This window comes from Lactuca virosa, chromosome 3, assembly GCF_052849685.1.
Source record: "Lactuca virosa cultivar CGN04683 chromosome 3, Lactuca_virosa_CGN04683_v6, whole genome shotgun sequence".
Lineage (NCBI taxonomy): Eukaryota > Viridiplantae > Streptophyta > Magnoliopsida > Asterales > Asteraceae > Lactuca > Lactuca virosa.
Window position 1 is genome coordinate 164,647,182 of NC_136428.1, and position 26,215 is coordinate 164,673,396.

At 38.9% G+C, this 26,215-nt stretch overlaps 1 protein-coding gene across 1 annotated transcript; it reads right to left on the minus strand.

The window, feature by feature from the left end:
- Positions 1-23,005: 23,005 nt before the first annotated feature.
- On the minus strand, positions 23,006-23,797 carry LOC145162717 (dehydrin DHN1-like). Its single transcript, XM_079081792.1, has one exon. The coding sequence runs from the start codon at positions 23,654-23,656 to the stop codon at positions 23,198-23,200; it is 459 nt and encodes a 152-aa protein (XP_078937918.1). The 5' UTR covers positions 23,657-23,797; the 3' UTR covers positions 23,006-23,197.
- Between the last annotated feature and the right edge of the window lie 2,418 nt (positions 23,798-26,215).

Here is a 26,215-nt window from a genome sequence, read left to right on the forward strand (position 1 = left end):
TATACTATAATTAGAATGTGACATACTACTTCTCGATATGACACTTCACAGTGGTATCACCGTGTAACCAGAGTCTTCTGGAGGGAGAGTGGGCATTGTGTGTATAGATCTATACGGGGCAGACACTCCCACATCCCGACTGCTAGCTACAGTCCCAGCCAAAAGGCCAAGGGGTGACAAAATGTTACATCACTACATATGACTCGGAGGGTCATCAGTTATTCGATCGTCAATTAGCATGGTTACATACGAGTTCACATTCAAACCTTTAATTACACATTAAGAATTAAAGGCCAAACAGGCTCCCCGAGGTGTATTGTACATTTAATACTACCCGGAGTCTGCATTTTATTTCATTTAGCCGGCAGTGCCACTGCTGGGGTAAAACCTCATTTTCCCAATTACTTTACATGAATAAAGTCTAAAACTATATTTTTTTACTGATAGTTTCACTGGGGAAAACTTTTACATTTTCAAAGGATCAAACATGCAAACAAACGGGTCTTGGTAGAAGACTACTTTTACTGGAAAATATAGGATTTTCTTGGGAGTATACTATTGTCAAACATTGATATCAGCTATTATACTACATTGTTGTAAACATTTTTATACAAGTAATGACACTAAATACTTATGAACTCCCCAGCTTTATGCTGGTAAACTCCTTCAAAACAACTTGTATTCTCAGGTCATCAGTAGACAGGTACAGATGAAGCTTTTGAGAAGATGGAGCACATACAAGACTCATCTTTTATTTTGATTATACTTTTGGTGTCTTACAAACTGTACAGAACACGCTTGTATTACAATTATTATATTAATGCAATGAATGTTGTTGCTTGTCTTTACTATTATGCATTGTTATGATACTGTACATGACGTCCTCCACCCCAGAACGTATTCCGTCGTTCCGGTTTTGGGGTGTGACAGATTGGTATCAGAGCTTTGTTTATAGTGAATCAAGTATATCAACCCATAAAAGATATACGAACTATAAACACATCGGGATTAAAACACTCTGACCAAGAAAATATACTTTTAAATAATAAAATATTTAACTAAGTATATATATACATTTACCCATACCAGTGTCAGTATCATACTAGAACAGAACAAAAGTATTACGATTGTTGAACAACACAATTAGGCTTAGAGACATATGGTCAAACCTAAGGGGATATAGCCTGATCAACTATATTTTCTGAGGAGTGACTAGCATGTGCCTAAGAATGATTGTGGTGTTACAACAAGTCTAAAAACTTACCCACACTACTACAAGAGCATTAGAACAAGAATACTATAGGAGTATTCTGCATTACTATAAATTACATATGTGAGAACTAAAAAGGTCGTTACTAGTAGGACAATAGTTGCTAAGTGGGTACACCAAGGTTACATGTGACTAAGGCGCTATAGACTTAGAATCTGTGATCTTTGCTTTACTTCCTGTTCCTTGTTTGGTTGTGGATTTAGAGTTAGGGTCACTTATTCGAAGGTCTATCCTGTTTCGGTTGCATGTAATTGGTATGCACTATGCAAGTATTGAATCAACTAATAACGATCATCTTATAAGTATCTTAGATTAGTACGTCTATTAACTATTCTTTCCCCTTTCTCGCGTAGATAGCATGGCTGGCTTTCATCTCCCTGACGATCCGTACTATCCAAACCAAGGCATTGGAGGATGGCTTGATGATGAGCTGGAAGATGATCACCCAATCCCTTTGGATGATCACCTCGCAGAAGGCTTTTCAGATGGCTCCGACTCCGAACCAGAAGTCAACAACCTACCCCCATTAGCTCCAAACCCCAACCCCCGTCCGACATTTCAAGGTCCCACTCCCATGTGGGCAACAACCTTGAACCAATGGAGTGATGAGCAGGGTCAGCCCTTACCCTTCAACGGAGACCGAAGATTTTACAATATAAGCGAGGGAGGATCAGCTGACCGAGTCCTGCCCATCATGGTCTGAAGGATTGCTAGGAACGTCGAGCAAGGTCATGCGGCCATCGAGCGAGTAGTAGAAATTGACGCCAACTCTAGCCTTAACACAGTCCGTATTCGTCAACTCGAAGAGATGGTGGATAGGGGTAGGAGGACCAATGAGACTCTACAGCAGCAACTAGCTGCATCTCGAGCCGAAGTCATGGAACTCCGAGTGCGTCAGAGAGCGCATGAACGACATCTTCAGGAAGTTGTACGTCAACTGGCAGACCTAAGGGTTCGTCCGAGGGATACCCGTCGCCGGTAGAAGATGTCAACTCATCTTTACTTTTGAATTAGGGAATAGCCTTTCTTTCCGTGCTTTAGGAAGCACTTGTCTGTAAAATATTCCTAACTTTTCAAAAGTAGTCTGATTAGACTTCTAAGCTGCCAACAATTTCCTTATGGTTTTATGTAAGACCTACTGTTAGGTCAACTTTTCTGAACTCGTTTTACATGAGTAATACCAGTAATATTGACAGTTATCTAATCTATGGGAAAGTTTGTACTCTTGTGTTTCTCTAATCTATTAGTACATTTCTATCTGGTAGTTGGACTATGGCGATTTAGTCCATAAAACACTCCCATCATGCTTACAATTGTTTCTCACTATTGTCATCATCTTTATAAATTTTCAGTAAAAGATGCCTCCTCGCAAGCGTCCAACCAGAAACACGCCTGCAAGTCAAACGCCACCACCACCACCTCCTCCGCAGATTGATGCGGTGATGTTTCAGGCAGCTGTGAGCGCAGCTATGGCCCAAATAAATTCTGGTGATGCAAGTGGAGCCGGAATGGGCACCAACTCTAGACATGGTGAAATCCACCCACGTACACAGGGGTGTACCTATAAGGATTTCATGAGTTGCAAACCAACATACTTCAATGGGACCGGAGGGATAATTGCACTGTCCCAATGGGTCGAAAGAACTGAGGCAATCTTCGAGATGTGCTTGTGCCCCGAAGAGAGCAAGATAAAGTTCGCAGCTTGCACCTTCACCGAAAGGGACTTGACGTGGTGGAATGGCCATGTCAAATCACTCTCCTTGGTGACAGCCACTCCATGGGCTGGGATACACTAAAGGACCTGTTAACGAGGGAGTACTGCCCGAGGGGCAAAATTCAGAAGCTGGAGGAGGAACTGTGGGGCCTCAAGATGAAGGGGACCGACATAGTGGCTTATAGAGCCAGGTTCTGCGACCTAGTGACTCTGTGTCCTAACATGGTCCCCACCGAAGGCAAGAAAATTGAAAGATACATTTGGGGTTTAGTGCCCCCGTATCGAGGGAACGTTCTAGCATCACACCCTACGACCTTTGACAGTGCCAAGGAATTGGCCCAAATGTTGATTGATCATGAAGTTCCTTACACTCCATCAGCAACCACAACGGTTGCCACCGCACCGACCAAGACATCCGACAACAAAAGGAAGCGGTGGGACCGAAAGAAGGGTAAATCAGCCCAATCCTCTTCAAAGAACCAACAAACGGTGGTTGTCCATGCTGCCACTACTCCTGCTGCCCCTGTACCAGCCAAAACATATACAGGGAGTCTACCCAAGTGCACCAAGTGCTCTTTCCATCACAACGGCCCCTGCCAGGAAATGCACTGCACTAACTATGACCGGAAGGGCCATACCGCCCGGTTTTGCCGAACACCACCCAAACCCATTTCCCAGGTCCCCAGTTCGGCAGTAAGCCAGGCCTGCTACGGCTGTGGCGAGATAGGGCATTTCAAAAGAAACTGTCCGAAGGCTGGGAATGCGGGAGGAACAGGGAGACTACTTGCTATTGGCCACAATGAAGCAGTAGCAGACCCCACAGTAGTCACGGGTACGTTCCCTCTCGATAACTCTTATGCTTATATCCTATTTGATAGTGGGGCAGAGAGGAGTTTCCTAAACCAAAACTTTAAACACTTACTTAAACAATCACCGAAACCACTAAAAGAAACCTTCATCGTAGAAATGGCTAACGAAAATACAGATAATCATTCGTTCCCTCACGCTAGATAATCATTCGTTCCCAATCGACCTCATACCAGTAGCTATCCAGAGTTTTGACGTCATCATAGGCATGGACTGGCTGAGTCTTTATCATGCCGACATCCTGTGCTTCGAAAAAGCAGTCCGTCTAAATCTACCGAATAACGAAACCTTGATGATCTACGGAGACAAGCCCAGTACGAGCCTCCGTATCATCTCAAGTATTCAAGCCCAGAAATACTTGCGTAAGGAATATCGCGTGTTCCTTGCACACGTCGTCGACACGAGCCAGAAAATGAAAGATCTAAAAGACTTTCCCGTAGTACGCGACTTCCCCGACGTCTTTCCGGAAGAGCTACCGGGTTTACCTCCCCAACGTCAAGTCGAATTCTGAATTGACTTAGTTCCAGGGGCCACCCCCATAGCCAAATCGCCCTATCGTCTAGCGCCTGCTGAGATGCAAGAACTGTCTGGTCAACGTAACGAGCTGCTCAGCAAGGGCTTTATAAGACCGAGCTTCTCACCCTGGGGAGCACCAGTCTTGTTCGTGAAGAAGAAAGACTGATCGTTCCGTATGTGCATCGATTACAGGGAACTCAACAAGCTTACGATCAAAAATCGTTACCCTATTCCTCGCATAGACGATTTATTTGACCAACTGCAAGGGGTGAGTTACTTTTCCAAGATTGATCTGAGGTCCGGGTATCACCAGTTGCGAGTGCTTGAGGAGGATGTTCCGAAGACAGCCTTCCGAACTCGTTACGGACACTACGATTTCGTAGTAATTCCGTTCGGACTGACCAATGCGCCTGCAGTATTCATGGACTTAATGAATAGGGTGTGTCGTCCTTACTTGGATCAGTTCATCATCGTCTTCATTGAGGACATACTTATCTACTCTCGAAGTAAGGAAGAGCATACCAATCATCTACGACAAGTCCTGGAAACCCTACGCTTAGAGAAGCTCTATGCGAAGTTCTCTAAATGCGACTTTTGGATCCGAAGAGTCGAATTCTTAGGACACGTGGTCAGGGTAGAAGGAATCCACGTGGACCCATCCAAAATTAAGGCTATTGAGAACTGGTCAGCACCAAAGACGCCTATAGAAATCCGTCAATTTCTAGGCCTCGCTGGCTACTACCGCAGGTTCATTCAAAACGTCTCTCGAATCGCGAGACCCCTGACTACATTGACCCAGAAAGGCGTGGCCTTTGACAGGGAAAAGAAGCAAGAAAAGGCATTCCAAACGCTGAAGCGAGCCTTGTGCACCGCACCGATACTGTCCCTCCCCGAAGGAACAGAAGATTTTGTGGTCTATTGTGATGTATCAAATCAAGGACTCGGCTGTGTTCTGATGCAACGAGGTAAGGTCATCGCCTACGCCTCAAGGCAGCTGAAGACACACGAGGTCAACTACACCACACACGATCTCGAACTAGGGGCAGTTGTGTTTGCCCTAAAGATCTGGAGACACTACCTGTATGGTACAAAGAGCACTATCTTTACAGACCACAAAAGCCTGCAGCACATATTCAACCAGAAGGAGCTCAATATGAGACAACGACGATGGGTCGAGTTACTCAATGACTACGAATGTGAAATTCGTTATCATCCGGGTAAAGCCAACGTAATAGCAGACGCCCTAAGTCGGACAGAATATTCGGGTCGAGGAGTTAAGTCCTTGACCATAACTATTCATTCGCATCTATCCGCACAAATTAAGGAGGCTCAGCTCGAAGCCTTGAAACCTGAAAATGTAGCGGGAGAATCCCTGCGAGGAATGGATAAGAACCTGGAAGCCAAGGGTGATGGAGCCTTATATCTCATGGACCGGATCTGGACACCGAAACACGGTGGCTTCAGAGACCTGGTCATGAAGGAAGCGCACAACACTCGATATTCCGTCCACCCAGGTTCAGATAAGATGTATCTGGATCTCAAAAAGTCATACTGGTGGCCTAACATGAAAGCAGAGATTGCTACCTTAGTAAGTAAATGCCTTACTTGCGCGAAGGTCAAGGTTGAATACCAGAAACCGTCAGGTCTACTACAACAACCGGAGATACCTGAGTGGAAGTGGGAGCGGATCACTATGGACTTCATAACCAAGTTACCCAAGATAGCGGGTGGACTTGATATCATATGGGTCATCGTCGACAGATTGACCAAGTCCGCACACTTCCTACCCATCAAAGAAACCGACAAGATGGAGAAACTCACAAGAACATACATTAGGGAGATCGTACAGCTGCATGGTGTTCCTATATCTATTATCTCAGATAGAGATAGTAGATTCACTTCGAGGTTCTGGCAGTCATTACAAAGCTCCTTAGGAACGAGGCTGGACATGAGTACAACCTACCATCCACAGACCGACAGACAAAGTGAGAAGACTATCCAAACTTTGGAAGATACGTTGTGAACCTGTGTGATCAACTTTGGTAAGGCGTGGGATACCCACTTACCCCTTGTCAAATTCTCATACAACAATAGTTATCACACGAGCATCAAGGCTGCTCCATTTGAAGCCCTCTATGGCCGAAAGTACATATCCCCTCTGTGCTGGGCTGAGGTGGGTGATACTCAATTAGCCAAAGGACGAGTTCCTGACAACACTCTCACGGGTCCGGAGATCATTCGGGAAACGACAGAGAAGATCGTTCAGACTCGTGAACGATTGAAAGCCTCTAGAGACCGATAGAAAAGCTACGCAGACAAACGAAGGAAACCTTTGGAGTTCCAGGTGGGAGACCGAGTACTTTTGAAAGTCTCACCCTGGAAAGGCTTGATACGCTTCGGAAAGCGTGGAAAGCTGAATCCAAGATACATAGGGCCTTTCGAAATTCTTGCTAGAATCGGCCCCGTAGCTTACAAACTCAATCTACCTTACGAACTCAGTAACGTACATCCTACCTTCCACGTTTCGAACTTGAAAAAGTGCCTATCCGACGAGACTCTTGTAATCCCACTCGACGAGATCGAGATCAACGAGAACCTCAACTTCGTGGAAGAACCTGTAGAGATTATGGACCGAGAGGTCAAACGAACGAAACAAAGCCGTATCCCGATAGTGATGGTTCGTTGGAACGCCAAGCGAGGACCTGAACTCACATGGGAGCGCGAGGATCAAATGAAACTTAAATATCCTCATCTTTTTACTTAGTTATTTTGTAATAACTTAGTTGCTTGAACTCTAATTTCGGGACGAAATTCCCTCTAACGGGGGGATGATGTGAAAACCCGAAATTTTCATTTGTATAATCTCTACAGTCAAATACTTCAAATAACAGTCAAATACTTTAAATAATAGTCAAATACATTTCAATACATTTTTGGCCGGATTTAAGTCCGTTTGGGTGTTTAATTTTAAAAATCGTCAAACGAATAAATAAAAGGAAGTGTCGTTATGAGTGATGTGTAGCAAACAAAACAAACAACACCTTAGCTAGGTGTTTACGGCCAAACAAGAGGAGTTTGGGCCGTAAACACCATTTTTCCAAGAACTCATGCATATAGCATGAGTTTACCCACTATTCCCTCACATTACACTCCAACCTCAAGAACACCCAAGTTTTTCTCTCAAGTATCATCACACACTTCTTCCAACTCCGCCAAAATGTAAGTGTTTCCTTCCTAGATTCGTTCATACAACACTTAATATAGTGTTTATACATCATTTCATCCATGGATTCTTGATTTTTACGTAGATCTTCAAGTGTTCTTCAAAACACCAAGAACACCAAGAACACACACTAGTGTTCTTGGCCCTTAAACACTCTTACAAGCTTCCTATAAGTAAGTACACTCTTCCTAGCTAGTTACTTGCTTAGTATACTTGTTAATCCCTTAGAAGAACACCAAAATCCCTAAGAACACATGTGTTTACGGTCAAGGGAGATCCTTGAACCGTAAACACCACCAAGTGGTGTTTATGTGCCCCTAACACCTTCTATAGCTTGGATAAAAGACTAGAACCTTGCATGCATGAACTAGAAACACCAAAACACGAAATGGTTGAGGAACCATGAGTTTACGGCCGTAAACTCATGGGTTTACGACCGTAAACTCAAGGGTTTACGACCGTAAACTCTCAAAGGTGGTCCAAGGACCGTAAACTCCAAAGAAGGTCCATTTCGAGCCCTAACCACTTCCTAAGCCTTTGATTCAAACTTAGAACACTTTCTTGTGAAGTATAAGACCTTAAAACACACAAATGCACCAAGTACCATGAGTTTACGGCCGTAAACTCATGGGGTAAATGGTCCAGAAACCGTAGACACTTCTAGGGTTGCCAAATGAGGAGTAAACTCCAATGTGAGGCCATATTCTCCTTAGATGCAACCCTTTAACACTCCTAGCACTTAAAACAAAGTGTTTCTATGTCTTAGGAGGTCTTTACTTGATTAATTAGTTATTAAATAACTAATTAGATACATTTATGTATCACTACATGTTACATAGGATCTGTATGTGTGTTCAAGTCCTCACTTGACACCTAGCATCCTACCCGGCACTTCCATCCAATCCACTCACTGCAGGTGAGTTCATACCCCTAAATCAACCTTTTAAATGATTTTAAATGCAGTTGAACTGTTATGGTTATTGTATCAATCACCTGTGATTAATAACTAGAACAGACTACAAGATTTGCTACTACTTTCAAATTACCATCAAACTTTGGATTTTCAAGTGTTTCAAACCTTTTATCAAACTCTTTAAGTGCCAAAACTGTTTTCAAACTCTTTTAAACTTGCTTTATTTTCAAACCCATATCTATACTAATATATTTATATAAGTAAGACTTGAAGGACTTAGGACTGATAGCTCACCTTATTTCCTGTTCCTTGTTTGGTTGTGGACTTAGGGTATTCTGTTATTTGTCCGATTGTCGTTGAAATCTTAGTTATATAGCATATATATTTGTGTTGGATATAAAAGTCTTCACTTTAGTTTAGTACCTTTGTGTATCAAAGGCATGCAACCAACATTACTATTTAACTATAATAGGTATAGTTAAGGATTGCTACTCATTACTACTATTACAATGACACCTACCAGAGTCAGTACAGTTATGAGTCAATACATGCTAAATACTATACAAAGAGAATACTATATACGATACAAGAGAACACTCTATACATTATACCAGAAAATACATTAGACAATATACAAGAGAATATACTATAATTAGAATGTGACATACTACTTCTCGATATGACACTTCACAGTGGTATCACCGTGTAACCAGAGTCTCCTGGAGGGAGAGCAGGCATTGTGTGTATAGATCTATACGGGGCAGACACTCCCACATCCAGACTGCTAGCTACAGTCCCAGCCGAAAGGCTAAGGGGTGACAAAATGTCACATCACTACATATGACTCGGAGGGTCATCGGTTACCCTCCTCTCACCAAATGGACCAAAGATCATCCACAAAAACAAATTATTGGTGATTCGACAGAAAAGGTTCTCACACGATCACAACTGAAAGCGAAACAAACTGCACTTTTCTCTAAAGTAGAATTCTGCATGTTTAATTCGTTCGTCTCCAAAGTCGAACCAAAGACGATCAAGACTGCACTCGATCAATCTGATTGGGTACAGGCGATGCAAAACGAACTCAATGAGTTCGAGCGAAATAAAGTGTGGAGACTGATTCCAACACCAAAGGATGCTTCTGTGGTTGGATTAAAGTGGGTTTTCAGGAACAAGATGGATAAGGAAGGAAATGTTATACGCAACAAGGCAAGATTGGTTGTGAAAGGTTACTGTGAAGAAGAAGGCATAGATTATGAAGAGACCTTCGCTCCAGTAGCAAGGCTAGAATCGGTTCGTATCTTTCTCGCCTATGCTGCACACAAGAACTTTGAAGTATTCCAAATGGATGTGAAGTGTGCCTTCCTAAATGGAGAACTGGAAGAGACGGTGTGCGTGGAGCAACCACCGTGTTTCGTGAACGAGAAGTATCCAGATCACTGCTACATTCTGGACAAGGCAGTCTACGGTCTCAAGCAAGCACCAAAGGCATGGTATGAAACTCTAACTAGATTTCTCAAAATGTCTAAGTTTAAACAAGGTTCGGTTGACCCAACCTTCTTTCGTAAGAAAGAGGGTGACCACCTTATGATCGTTCAGATTTACGTTGATGATATCATCTTCGGTTCCACAAATCCTAGCTTAACAGCTGAATTTAGGAAGTTGATGGAGACTAAATTTGAAATGAGCTCAATGGGTCCTATTAACTTTTTCCTTGGCTTGAATATAAGACAGGGACCCGAAGGCATTTTCATTAATCAAGAGGCTTACACGAAGACCTTGCTCGCCAAGTTTGGAATGATGGGAGATTCGAAAGTAAAGGTTCCTATGGCGTTTGGCACAAAGCTAACACCTTCTCTGGACAAACCAGCTGCTGACAATGACTCTTTATCGTCAGATGATTAATGAGCCTGAGACTGAGGAAGTATCTTCATTCGAGGGGGAGAATGCGAATACAAATGATGACGATACTCAGTCAGAATTTGAAGAAGAAGTGAATGCTGAACTGGATCCCTCATATGATCCTAGTTACCCTCCTCTCACCAAATGGACCAAAGATCATCCACAAAAACAAATTATTGGTGATTCGACAGAAAAGGTTCTCACACGATCACAACTGAAAGCGAAACAAATTGCACTTTTCTCTGAAGTAGAATTCTGCATGTTTAATTCGTTCGTCTCCAAAGTCGAACCAAAGACGATCAAGACTGCACTCGATCAATCTGATTGGGTACAGGCGATGCAAAACGAACTCAATGAGTTCGAGCGAAATAAAGTGTGGAGACTGATTCCAACACCAAAGGATGCTTCTGTGGTTGGATTAAAGTGGGTTTTTAGGAACAAGATGGATAAGGAAGGAAATGTTATACGCAACAAGGCAAGATTGGTTGTGAAAGGTTACTGTCAAGAAGAAGGCATAGATTATGAAGAGACCTTCGCTCCAGTAGCAAGGCTAGAATCGGTTCGTATCGTTCTCGCCTATGCTGCACACAAGAACTTTGAAGTATTCCAAATGGATGTGAAGTGTGCCTTCCTAAATGGAGAACTGGAAGAGACGGTGTACGTGGAGCAACCACCGGGTTTCGTGAACGAGAAGTATCCAGATCACTGCTACATTCTGTACAAGGCAGTCTACGGTCTCAAGCAAGCACCAAGGGCATGGTATGAAACTCTAACTAGATTTCTCAAAATGTCTAAGTTTAAACAAGGTTCGGTTGACCCAACCTTCTTTCGTAAGAAAGAGGGTGACCACCTTATGATCGTTCAGATTTACGTTGATGATATCATCTTCGGTTCCACAAATCCTAGCTTAACAGCTGAATTTAGGAAGTTGATGGAGACTAAATTTGAAATGAGCTCAATGGGTCCTATTAACTTTTTCCTTGGCTTGAATATAAGACAGGGACCCGAAGGCATTTTCATTAATCAAGAGGCTTACACGAAGACCTTGCTCGCCAAGTTTGGAATGATGGGAGATTCGAAAGTAAAGGTTCCTATGGCGTTTGGCACAAAGCTAACACCTTCTCTGGACAAACTGGCTGCTGACATGACTTTTTATCGTCAGATGATAGGGTCACTAATGTATCTAACAGCAAGTCGACCAGACATAATGTTCTCTGTTTTTTATTGTGCTAGGTTTCAAGCAAATCCACGTGAACCTCACTTGCTAGCTGTGAAGAACATCTTTCGGTACCTGAAGCGAACCTCTTCTCTTGGTTTATGGTACCCTGCCAAATCAGGGTTCTTTGTCCAAGCATTCTCAGATGCTGATCTTGGAGGATGTGGACTGGACCGAAAGAGTACCACTGGAGGATGCCAATTTCTGGACGGCAAACTTGTTAGCTGGCAATCCAAGAAACAAACTTGTGTGTCTCTCTCCACTGCCGAAGCAGAATATATAGCCGCTGCATCATGCACATCTCAGGTCATTTGGATACAAAGTCAATTTCGAGACTACGGCCTGAACATGAAGGAAATCCCACTATACTGTGACTCAGAGAGTGCAATTAGGATTTGTCATAACCCAGTGCAACACTCAAAGACGAAACACATAGCACTGAGGTATCACTTTATCAAAGATCATGTGGAAGATGGTAATGTTGAAATTCATTTCGTAAGGACCACTGATCAATTGGCTGACATCTTTACTAAGGCCTTACTAGAAGCAAGTTTTAATAAAATCCTACAAGGCTTAGGAATGATGGAAGCTGAATCTGTACCGAAATCTCGTTTGTCTCAATAAAAGTTGGAAGCGAAATAGAGCGAACGCTCGGTCCATTTTGGTTTTGGTTTTTCCTGGAACCGAAATGAACAGAACGCTCGACCTATTTCGGGTTCGGTCTCACCGGGCTCGGTTCGCATCTCATCACCAAAAGTTGGTTTCGGTTGTACAGTATGTATACTCTTTTCTCGCAACTTATTTTATGTTTTTTCCTTTTATTTTCATAAAATTCAAAATTCAAAAATATTTTTCTTTCTGTTTTAATTCTTTTTCAGAAAACCTTATAAAATTCAAAAATACTTTTCTTTCTGTTTTAATTCATTTTCAGAAAACCGTATAAAATTCAAAAATATTTTTTTTGTTTTATTTCTTTTCAAAAACTTCAAAACTAAAAGATATTTTCTTTCATTTTATTGTAATTTTCTTTACTCTTAATATAATTTGTATATAAGGACCATTCTCAATGATGGAGCTGGGGCAGGTATAATTCTTTATCTATGTACTAGCTAAGTGTCCCTCGAAGCATGCTGCTGCATGTTGACCCAAGCCTCAAAAGATTTTGAGTGAAGCCTTAATGACTTGATATATACCAATCATGTCTTCCCAATCTGGCTGTCAAATTCACTCTAATCATGAGCTACCTTACTCTTCTTAAATGGAGTTAAGAGTTTTTCTGCTTAGTCTATCTTTTGTAGCAGAGGTACATTCGGCTCTTTTACCACCTCCTATTCATTCTCCATCATAGTTCATCTCATAAATGTAACCCTTGAGACTCTCAGCATTTCCACTGAAGTTTAAGGTTACACAACTTCTGTGTTAATGATCTTAGTTTCGTGCCACTACGTGCTAAGTGAAACCCAAAAATTCAAAACCTTTAAAGCATTGACGGTGAACAATTATATGTTCTAGCTTTCACCTTTGAATTAACGAAACCCCTTTTGTGGAAGTACCTTCAAATCTCCTTTCACCATGACTTTTCTTCCCAAAGGATCCAATTTTTATTTTATTTTTTTGAGATTTCTCATTAACGTTTATCAACAAGTCACTGAATATGTTCCAAACCTACTTATTTAACAGGCCACATCGGTCTCACAAGTACTTCGTTCTATTTTCGGTCTTATATCAAGTATCGGAAACCAGAATTGAAGCGAAAGCCACCCTTAATAGCCTTATATATAAAAAATGCCTTTCAATGCTTCTCAACAAGTACTTGATCGTAATTCAACGGGAATCCAAACAAGCACTTTGAAGTCTCTCTTGACTTTGAAGGAAGAGATTTGTGCCAGGGATCCACTGGTTTATGTCTTAAATGACATCACAAATTCCCACAAAGAGTTTGATTTATTTCTTTATCTTTGACAGTACCTTGCACAAAAATCTTGTATTTTCCAAAAGTCTTGTTTGGTTATTTATAAGCTATTCATAAATATATAGCTTCAGTTCCTAACGATGTACTGCAGTTGTTTCCAAACGAAGGGATGGGTCAATATTAAGCCTTTGGTCATTATGGTAATAAAGATTTGATTAAAGATTCAAGCGGTGACTCAGCAGGAGGTGTAATCGATTGATGATTTGGAAAGAGGATAAGTATGGAAGGCGCGAGAATTTGAATTGTTACCTGATCATGCGTCATCAGCTGCTTTCTCGGAGTTGCTAGTTGTCAAATCACGCCTTTTTAGGCGTCATTTCCCAAATTAATGGAATCATTGCTTGCGATTTTTCTCTCTCTTCGAAATCGTATATAAGAGATTGATTTCTATGGCATTCTTCTCTATCACACTTCATCTCTCTCAAAGAAAAAGAAGGCGATTTAATTTCCACGATTCATCTTCTTCTTCATCAAGCTTCAACAATGGCATAATCTTCCTTTATTCAAGAAACCACTGGACGCTCCACTCTTCTCGCAATCAATGCCAACTAGAACTTGTTGATCGATCTTACACTGTTCCTCTACGATACTTACATGTATCAAGTGGTGGAATGCCTAAAATATTCCCCACTCGTCAAGGCTCTCTCAACGGTGGAAGTCGTACCAATGGCATGCCTCTCCCAACTCTATTCCACTGCTATGTACGACAAAGGTGCAGAGAAGATTTACTTCGACATTCTCAACCAAAAAGCTTCAATCTCAAAGAGCCGATTTTGCTCGTTGCTAGGGCTCACTTATGACGAATCCATGGTGAACCCTGATTTTATCTCCACAGGTCAGCTTTTCTCTATGTTCTACAACATGGGGTACATTGAAGCCCTAACTACTGTGATCAAGTTCAAGAAATCATGCCTTCCTCCTCAATGGAACGGCCTCTTCACCCTTCTTTTCAAAGGACTTTCTAAACGAAGTGCAGGATCTGATGGTGCTACCAAGTCTTTCATGACTCTGCTTTATGGACTGTATAATGGTGTTAACCTTGATTATGGTTTGGTTCTATGGCTTCAACTTGTCCAAAGTTTGTCATCTGCTTCTCACCACACAAAAATTTCTTGTGCCCGGTTTTAGACCATTATCATTCAATGGATTATGGAACGTTATCATGTTCCTATCATGGCAGACTCACTTCTCTCCTCCATTGCTATATTTCATACCACTAACATCATTATCACTCATCCGTCGAAGTTTCACTTCGTTGGCTCAATTCCTGAGGCAATGTATGCTTGTGTGTCCCCTGCGAGCAAGATTATTCAGGAGTACAAGAAGCTCCCCTCTTCTGGTCCAAGGGAACTTTCTCCTGAAATGATGAAATCTATTGAGGAAGCAGACAAACCTGCTAAGCGGGGCAAGAAGCAAGAAGTGAAAAAGGGGGATAAAGGAGGTCGAGTATCAAGGGTTCAGACTCCAAGGAAGCGAAAGTCTGAGCAAGCAGCACCTTCCCAGCCCAAGCAGAAGAAGGCCAAGAAACCTGCTCGGAAGCTTATTCTTCAATCATCAAGCGACTCAGACTCCGAGTACGTGCCTACTGATCATAAACACCCCATTCCTAGCGAATCTGAGAGCGAAAGCTAAGATGATGAAGGTTCGGCTCGTGGTGGTACACCACCTCGTCCGCCTACACCAGAGGTACATGTTCGCTCCAAAGCACCTTCTCCTCCACCTGTTTCCATTCCTATTTCCTTACCTCCCATTTTCCCTATCATCACATCACAACCTTTCTTTACCATTCCCATTCCTACACCTATTTTCTCTGAAGCTACAACTACAACCACCACTGGAGTTCCGACCAACTTATCTGATACGGGGGTTCGTTCTTCAACACCCGAAACCCCTGTTACCACCAAACCTCCATCACCTACCCAATCGACAGAAACCAATACCATTCTTGGCGGTCAGGACTTGGAGTTTGATTCTACTTACTTCAGTCCTTATCGTGTCCAAAGCGATGATGATGAAGACGCTCCTCTTACCAAGCGACATCTCAAGGTTGTAACTGATAAGATTGATCAGTTACTTTCTTCGTCCTCTACTGGTACTTATTCAGAAGCTGCCCTCAAAGCTTTGTTCTCTTCCGTAGTAAAAGAACATGCTACCTCAATCTCCGATGCTGCAAAGGCTATTGATGCCTCTACCTCCCAATGCCAGAAGGCTTCGCTTGCTGTTGAAGCCTCCACAAAAGACTGCAAGGATGCGACCGCAAAAGTCGAAAAACTAATATCAGAGGCTCAACTCTTTTTGGATTCTTTGCAAGTAGCTGCTCAGAAAAACGCACAAACAGTGAACGCATCTGTTGACACTCTCACACATTCACTGGAGGCAGAGAAGACACAACTTGAAGTGGCTCGAAAATCTATTGAAGCTGCTAACGAAGAGCTTCATACTAAAGTTGATGATCGCTTAACTCAGCTTGAGGCCGAGCTTGCAGTCGAAAACAAAATAATGGATGAGTTGGACAAGCGAACTTCCTAACTCAAAATTCAGAATTTAAAGCTCCGAACCGCAACCAAGGAGCTTGAAGATTTAAAGTCTGAACGAGAGGTGATTCGAAGCTCAGTGTTGATTACTTGATTCTATATCGTTGATTGTGTTTGTTTGCTTTTATTGTTTAACCTGTTGAAGATCTAATCGATCTAAAAGTTTTTCAACTCAACACCTATAATACAAAAATCTCTCATCATCATCCGACTATGCTCGAGGTGCACTACCTGTAACATAAAAAGCTGAGTGGGTCAGGCTTGGGAGCCTGGTGAGCATATAGGGTTTTCAACCCACAATAATAATAACTTATTAAGTTCACCAATCAACAATAACCCTGATTACCCATTCCCGTTATCCTCACTTTACGTCCCTAAACACCAATCACAAGGGACCTAGCCTAGGAATATCATCGGGATGGGCACTACTGCTAAGAGGACTCCTCAGCCATACATGTCCTAAAGGCAACCATGAGGGGGATGGAGTACGCCAATGAACATTTAGTTCACCACCACCTACAAGTTGCGAACCTGCTAGTGTTCCACTGGACTGTCTAGAAAGGTCCGTGGTCGTCATCTATACTCCGCTAGACGACTACAACAACAACATCGAGGCCTCTCACCATTTTAACACACATCGACTATTTCGTCTACCCATGTTCTACCCAACATATTTGTAGATAAAATGCATATACAGTTTAAAACTTGTATAAAACATCTATTCAACAGTCACCTCAAATAAACACTTAATATAATTACACATAGCACGTATTTTCTAGCACATATTTTATGAAAATACTTCATATCTAGGTGTAAGATGAAAGTGACTACACACTCACTTGATTTAATGATAATCGGGCAGCACTTCGTTTCCTAAAACAATCGTTTCTAATAAAACCGGGAGTTTTATTGAGAAACCGGGCTCTGCGAGGGTTGGGCTTCAAAACCGAAAAGATAAATTTCTCTGGCTTCTCGGGCACTTCGGGACGTGTTTCGGTTATTTGGTATGATACCGGGTCTTTGGGGGAAGTTGGATTGAAAGAAATATTGAAAGCGGGGTTAAAAATGACAAGTTTCCAAATTCTCCCAGGGAGGTCTCGCACCCTTCTATTTATAGGGGTAAGGCTTCTGATCGGACGGCTGAGAGGCTACCAGGTGGCAGCAGATCTGAAGAGGAGTCACATGGGTCGCACGTGCGAGAGTCCTGCTGTAGACCTCTGATTGGACCGAAGTCTAGGTCCGAGGTTTGGATCCGAAGCAAGAGGGAAGGGAGACAGGTGGTGCGAAGGTCGGACACGCGGCAGGTGGTGCGAGGCTCGGACGAGGCTGCAAACGCGTCACTCCTCAGATGTGCCACAGCTTCGGATGACTCAGCAAATTTCGGACACGTGGCACGCATGGAGCGAAGGTGACGTGGCCGAACCATGACTATGCGAATTTTCTCGATTTTTGTGCAAAAACTTCTAAAATCCATAACTTTCGCATATGAGCTCCGTTTTTGACGTTCTTTATATGCACGCGTAGGTAAAATTACGCTCTACAACTTTCGTTTAGACTTCGTCGGCTAATTTTGAGTTTAATTTTTATATTATTATTTTTAACAGACGGAGACAGGAAATCCGTTAAAAAATCATAACTTCTTCATCCGACGTCCGTTTTCGTCTGTCTTTTTACCGTTGTACTACTATTGACGACACATTCGATTCTTGTTTAGTTTGTATCGGCTAAAAATCAGTCGATCTAAAATTCGAGTTTTTAGCTGTCTACTGCTAAGCTGAAACTTGGAAACATCATAACTTCCTCATACGAAGTCAGATTTGGGCGTTCTTTTTATACATACTCTCGGTTTGACGAACACTACGACTTTCGTTTAGACCACTAAGGCTAAAAAGTAATTTATCAAAAACTCACTTTTTACGTCATTCGGCACCGTGCCGGTTTTGTCGCAAAACTTCGACATGTCATAACTTCTTCGTTATAACTCGGATTTCGGTATTCTTTATATGTCCGTAATCTTTGTCACGACCACTACAACTTTCTTAATAGATATCAGCTTTATCTAATATTTATTTTCGACGCTCCTTTTTAATTCTTAATTAATTAAATCCTAATAATTAAGCATAAAACACATAATTTACATAATATTCACATAATTCATTTTAATTTCTTTAAAATAATGTTACAAAGGTCAACCTAGACTATCACATAAATATTAATGCCTAGCCTAGAAACATGGACATTACAATACAAAAACAAAAAACAAAAAAATTAACGCAAAACACCAAGGTTCTAAATAACGTAAAGCGTGACTTGGCGGCAATGGCAAACCTTAAGCTTTTTTTGAAACATGGCGAGCCATGACGTTTGTAAGGCGTGACTTAAGGCGACAATTTTGTATATAATTAATATAATTAATATATATATATATATATATATATATATATATATATATATATATATATATATGACTTAAGGAGACATTTTGCCAAAACTTGGCGTGAAGTACAAGTCTTGGAGTCATTGTGAACTTTTTAGAACTTTGCAAAACACATATTATACAAAAAAAACAAAAATAAATAATAAATAAAAATAAAAATAAAAAATTTACTTTTTTGGAATGCTTGTGCGGAATCCTACTTTGGGTTATTTTTATATTAAATAAAAATAAAAATAAAAATAAAATATCTCTCTGGAATGACTTATTTCAGACAAAGTAGTTATTTTAAACAAAAAAAATAGGTTATTTTTTCCAGTTACTTCATTTATACGGGGTTAGATTACTTAGTTTCCTATGATCTTATTTCATTTAAACTCTTATAATTTTATATTTAGTGTGGAAATATATATATATATATATATATATATATATATATATATATATATATATATATATATATATATATATATATATATATATATATATATAGGTTCATGTTCATTTGAGACCATGCTAATTTTGTGAGATCGTGAGACCAAATCTAAAAATAATTTTAAAATACAAAATAAAAGGAAAAATCCAAAAAATCTTTTTTTAATTATTATTTTCGGAACTTTAATTACCTAAAAAAATTAAAAAAATAAAAAAAATTACCGTTTTTTTTGAAAAATACGTGAAATATTCTAATAGAATATTACACTGTAAATATTCTAATGTGATTTTTACAATGTTAGAATATTGTACTAGATGTGTCAGATATGTAGAATATTCTAATATTCTATTAGAATATGTAAAAAATATATATTTTTATTTATTTATTTATTTATTTTTTTTTGGTATTTTTATTATTTTTTGTTGGAAAATATAAATTTCGAAAATAATATTTGAAAAAACAATTCGAAAATTCTCAATTATTTTGCATTTTAAAAATGCTTTTTGTTTATCTACTAAATGAGTAGCTAGGATTGCGTCTTACGGTTTCACGAAATTAGGCCGTCTCAAATGAACCTAACCCTATGAGACGGCCTAATTTTGTAAGACCGTGAGACGCAATCCTAGTCATTCATTTAGTATATATATAAAAAAAACATTTTTAAAATGCAAACTAATTGAAAATTTTCGAAAAAAAAAAATTTCAAATATTATTTTCGGAATTTATATTTTCCAAAAAAAAAATACCTTAAAAAAATAATATAAAAATACATTTTTTACATATTATAGTGGAATATTAGAATATTCTACATATCTGAAAAATCTAATACAATATTCTAACATTCTAAAAATCACATTAGAATATTTACAGTTTAATATTCTATTAGAATATTTCACGTATTTTAAAAAAAAGGGTAATTTTTTTTATTATTTTATTATTATTATTTTTATTTTTTTTAGGTAATTATAGTTCCGAAAATAATAATTAAATTTTTTTTTTGGATTTTTCCTTTTATTTTGCATTTTAAAATTATTTTTAGATTTGGTCGCACGGTCTCACAAAATTAGCTTGGTCTCAAATAACCTGAAAAACATTTCGAAAATTATCAATTATTTTTCATTTTAAAAATGTTTTTTGTTTATTTTTTTTATTTTTAGATTTGTTCTCACGGTCTCACAAAATTAACATGATCTCAAATTAACCTGAACATATATATATATATATATATATATATATATATATATATATATATATATATATACACACGCTAAAAACATTTCTACACATTCTATGATTTAGTGTCACATGGACATGTATTGAATAATCATGCTTATTAAAAATAAAAAAAAGTTACGACGTTTTGACGATGATGTATCACCTTCTCCATTGACCTATATTACGGAACCAAATGTAGGTCTTCAAAATAGTTATATAAAAACATCTCCGATCCAAGATTTTAAAAACGTTTAACATTTTTAATATGTCATGTTGAGAATTATGATTTTCAAGCAAAAAAATTTAAATTCTTTTTTTCTTGTATAAGGTCCTATTTGATATACGTCCGACCGACAGACGTTTTTTGTTGACTCGATCAGTAAAACGTGTTTGTTAATCCAACTTTAGGCATCTGACACGGTAAGAATGGTCTGATTCAGATAGAATGAGGAAACTAGTTGACTGAGAAAATGGGGATACGCTTTCCACTTGTGCCCTAGTCATACCCTTCCTCTTTCGACGCCTTCTGCCTCTTCTCATCCAGGTACTTATTTTGCTTCTATTTTTCTGATTTTTTTTGTTCATGCTTCTTCTCCATAGCCACAATTCTGATTTTTCTGTCCGATTTAAGTTCTGATTTATCATCGATTCAATTCACTTTTTGTTCGATTCATTATCGATCATTTGCCAAATCCTACTTTGTTTAGTAAGATCAACTACTGAGATCAATATTCAAGTGCTTTTGTATCGAATTGTTATGTTAAAATCAATTTTATGGTTAATTAACCCTAAAATGGCTCCAAATTTTGCAAGTTATGCCTTTTTTTGCTTAAATTCGACTATTATTTTACTTTTACTTGAAATCTAATACTTTAATATGCAAAATTGATATCGATTCCTTGAAGATTTAGAAATTATAGTAGTTTCCACTTCATTTTTATATGACTTTGTTTAGGCTGAACTGTTTGAAGCACCTTGCCATTGTCAAACTCGATGATAGGAAATGGAAAAAGCTAGAGACCAAGCAAATAAAAAAGAGAGACATGATTACTCACTTTATGAAGCAAGCTTCCCAGTTGCTTGCTTACAAGCAATGACTCCATGTATTGCAACTGAAACCTGTTAGGAGGTATTAGTATCATTAGAAAAGGGGTTGTAAGAAGAAAAGAGGCTCTTAGGAGCTATACATATCTTGTCTAATATGTGCTTATATTCTTGTTAATAGAATGTTGAAGTTGCAACTTTGTATATATTTCAGTTTGCTAATTTCTTTGTGCTTTGTAAACATATTTTATGTTTTTGTGATGAAGTACGTTTCAACTACATAGATTTTAATTAATGCAGTTCCATTATTTATTTATTTATTTATTTATTTTGTTTAGTGAGTTAAAAAAGCAAACAAGTAGTTTATACTTTATAAAAAGCAAGTGAAATCTTGATTACATTTTTTAAATTTTGAACAAGTTTCTCTTTTTTTTGCAGAAATCTTGAATTTGTTATGGTTTTTGTCCTTGTCACCGTTTTCATCCGCGTGGGAAGAAATCTTGAATCATAGTTTCATAGTCTTGCCTTATGAACTTGATATTGGATTAAAAATCGATGGCTTCAAAAATGTGAATCGATTTCAATATCAAAGGAAATTGTTCAATCAATGGTCTTGGATTGCTAATTGGTGTATTGTTGATTTGTTTTGTTATTTATGGTATTTTCATGAACAGGGGTATTTTGGGTACAAAAATATTATATGTATGCTTTGTTCTAAATGTTGAATCAAATTTGTGCTTAAAATGTATGTTTTTACAACTCTTCAACAACTTCATCCATCAAAAAAGGGAAGAATAGTTATTTTTCATCAGTTAACACATTCAGATATATAATCAAATTGCATGATTTCTTACTTAATCAGGATTTCTTACCTATACAGACTATTCTCAATCAGAATTTCTTACCTAGACAGACTATTTTCAGTCAGCAACCATCAAATGGGACCTAAGTCACTCTCAAGAGATACAAAAAAGTTTATATGAAGTTACATTATATTGGTGTAAAAGGTTTTTTTTAGAGTTTTTTGTTTTTATGAATTTGGTAATGGAAAATCTAGTCAGCAAGACAATTTGTTGTTTGCTATAAGGGATGCTTGCCTTTTGTGGGACACGGTATCGCTATCGTTTATATGTAGTATAGTGTATCGTTTCTATGTAGTATAGTGGTCGGCCTAAAAAATGAAATAAGTATTTATAAAAACTTATTTATTGGAGATGCTTTAACTTGACATGACCTATATAAAGGCCACAAAACGTACGTCTCCTGAAAAAGATATTACCTATATAACAACCACAAAACGTACATCTGCTAAAAAAATATACCTAACAAGGATCTTGTCTATATGAAAGGCATCTCCAAAAGCAATCCAACTGACCTATACAGACAGCAAATTTCCCAATCACAACCTATCGTGTTCCTCCACACCTTCCGTTTTTTTTGTAGTGAGTTAGTTATTTCGCACTATTCATGGAGGTTTGCAAAATGTAATCTATGAGAAGGGAAGATTCTCTCACATACTTTGGCATTTTGTGGTGATAATACAAACGACATGGCTATTGCACACTACTCATGGGTTGTAGTGTTAGAATTAGTGATAATTGATTGATTATTCCAAATTTTATGATGCCCATGTTTACTTGCACGATAACATCGTCCATTAAAACGATATAAGAGCAACATGGATTAAACACAATTACACAATTAAGACAGGAAATTAAGTAATTAACTATAAGCTCTAGAACACCGAAGTATCTTCGAAAAACGCAATAAAACTAAACCAAATTACATACGAGATAACACACAATACAATCGTCAATCCCACCTCTATGCTTGTTACTCATCAAGAACATACATGACAAACGACACCAAATACACCAGATTATTATTCTGCCATCTCATTATTCTATATACACATGCATCGTCACAAAGATATCATAGGATCTAATGCCCAGAAAGCTTATCTTTGATCTTCTCCATCACCCCTTTCTTCTCCTGGGTTTCCCCTTCCCCATAACCACCACCACCAACACCGCCTGCTGTTGTTGTGGAAACCCTTTGATGCTGGTCCGTGTTGTGACCACCGGGAAGCTTTTCTTTGATCTTCTCCGTCACCCCTTTCTTCTCGTGGACTTCTTCTCTATGTTGATCGTAGCCTGCCCCAGCTCCTATGCCAATGTTGCCGGACAAAGGGGTGGCGCTAGGTTGGTTTTGATAAGATTCAGTTGCTCCGGTGGCCTGACCTAGACCCTGGTGAGCAGTGACACCATAATCACCCATGGTTTCGTCGGTGGTAGAGTTAAGTGGGTTTCCGTACTCATTAGTTTTCTGAACAGGGTTGCCATACTCATCTGTTTGCCGACCTTCTCTTTCGTATGTCTGATCTCCTCCGTATTCTGCCATTTTTTTCACTCGATAAGTTATAGAAGAAGCTTTAAAACGTAGAATTGAACACTTAGTTCGTTTGTGTTTTTTTTTTTTTTTAATGAGATTTGGGGAGGCTTTATATAAAGGAAAGTGAGATGATGAATAGATGGTTTAAGTGGCGAAATGAAGATGCATAGCATTAATAACCCACTTTCAAAGCTGTTCCATCAAAGTCAATTTGTGTAGTCAGGCCGTGTCGACAAGATTTGGTTCGTCGACATGTATTCACCTCTTCTTAGTTTTTTGCTTCCTGCTAATTTCTAGGTTTTTTTATTATATATTCAATTCGTCATTTCAAAAAAGACATATTTCATGTCGGTAAACTAAGTTGAGTCGAATTCACAAATAAATATTTTAAAATGTGATTGTAAGCTCAGTTATAATATTGGTTATAGTTATTAATTCCCGTACTCGATCATTCCACCATTCATATTTTTTTTAATTTAATAAAACTAATATTAATAGAAAATAAAAATACATCATTAGAAAAAAAAAGTCACTTTACTTTAGAAAATATGCCCCTGGCTTTCTTCTTAATGATTCCTTCTAAACGTATCAGAGCAAAACCTGAGATCCAAACACAAGTTTTTTTCATACTCAATCATGACCGAAGAAAACTCGGTAGTCGCTCGAAGGGAAACAAATCGATCATGGATATCTCCTCACCATATTTTCTTACCTCCCTCAGATAATCCCCGACAAAACTTTTTTGGGGAAAACCTTCTTCGCGATGGCAAATATAGTGATTGGCAAAGTGAGATGACCAACGCATTTTTCGCTAAAAATAAGATTAGAAGCAATGCAATGCAATGGTGAGAGGTTGGCTCTCGAGTTCAATGGAAAAGGAGATCAAAAAGAATGTCAAATAAGCAAATATGCAATCACAGCTCGCGACATATGTAAAGATCTTATAGAAAGATTCGAAAAAGAAAATGCAGCTTGAGCTTACGAAATACGACGCACCCTTACCACCATACACCAAGGAGGTATGAGTATTGTTTCAGCATATTACACCAAGCTTCGAAGTGTTTGGGATGAAATTCAGTCAACAAGTAAGTTATGCACTTACAGTAGGTGTAAATGTGCGGTCAAAAGAGATCATTAGAATGCATGACAAAGAAGGCCTCGTGTAAATGTGAGGTCAAAAGAGATCATTAGAATGCATGACAAAGAAGGACACTGGTTAATATGATCTGAACCAATCGTATGCATGTGATTTCTTTTTTGGTGATACTTCCCGGAAACTATCGCCAGAGAGTTTGACAATCTGTCATAACTTTCTTGTTCAGTAAGGTTGATGTTTTTTTCTTGCTCTCCAAGTAGAGTTCTATTAGGACTCTTATTAGATTCTTATATATAGGATATTAGATCTTATTTTCTTATTATCCATTTCATTACCGTTCTGTACACTAGTAAAAAAATGACCTATAGTGTGACAACCCGAAATTTTTTTCCTTGTAAAGTCAGTACAATCAACCATAAGTCAGACTCGCTCTTGCTATCTTTTAGCAATATTTAGAGTCTGTTTGAGTGTTCTACGCCTGGTACATTCAAGGAATGAGTGTTAGGAAGTACCTGCTAGAGTCACTGTACAACATCCAAGCCTTAAACACCACTAAAAGGAGTTCACGGCCATAACACATGAGTTTACGGCCGTAAACTCAAGGTTGGCCGTAAACTCCCCCCTTAAGTCTCATTTCCTTCACTTTTCTTTCATTCTTACACTTTCAAGTCAAGAACATCCATTCTCTCTCAAGTATCATCGAATTCTTCATCCCCGATCTTCAAAAACGTAAGTAATTCTTCCATCTAGTTGTTGTTATTCTTCTTAATCATGAATCACCCTTTGATTTCATCCATGGAAATCATCTTTTTGGGTAGATCTTCAAGATCTTCATCTTTCACCAAGAACACCAAGAACACACACTTGTTCTTGCTGGCCGAAAACCCCTTTAAGGCTTCAAAATCGAGAGTATTCCTTTCATACACTTGCTACCTAGTAGAATCACTAGCCTAACCACCTGGAACAAACGATTTGAGGGTGATCTCGAGGAGTTTACGGCGGTAAACTCCCTTGGCCGTAAACCCCTTGGCCGTAAACTCTCCTGGCCGTAAACACCAAGGCCGCACACTCCCTATTGTTGTCGTACACTCCCCTTTGATGAATCACATGTGATTCTAACACTTGGTCCAAGTGTTTCCTAGTCCGTAAAGGTGTTTCCTTGCATGTGGTTGCTTCTAAACACTATATTCATGCCAATATATGTCAATATATGGCATTTAGGACTCGTTTGTGTCTCGGGACTTCATTTGTGGAACTTCTAATCCTTACGCGCATATTTATTTGAATCACCCACATAAGGTGAGTTCATACCCCTATAATCAATCTTTTAAATTGTTTTAAATGCTTTTAAGAGGGGGAATACAAGTTGAACACAATGATAATTGTGTAAATGTTTGTTATAAACATCTTTCAAAAGATTACTTATGTCTTTTATAAGTGATCAAAACATTTCAAAAACTCTTTTTAAGTTA

Bases quoted from the DNA above. Each gene is read 5' to 3' on its own strand.
- LOC145162717 (XM_079081792.1), bottom strand. From the start codon at position 23,656: ATGGCAGAATACGGAGGAGATCAGACATACGAAAGAGAAGGTCGGCAA.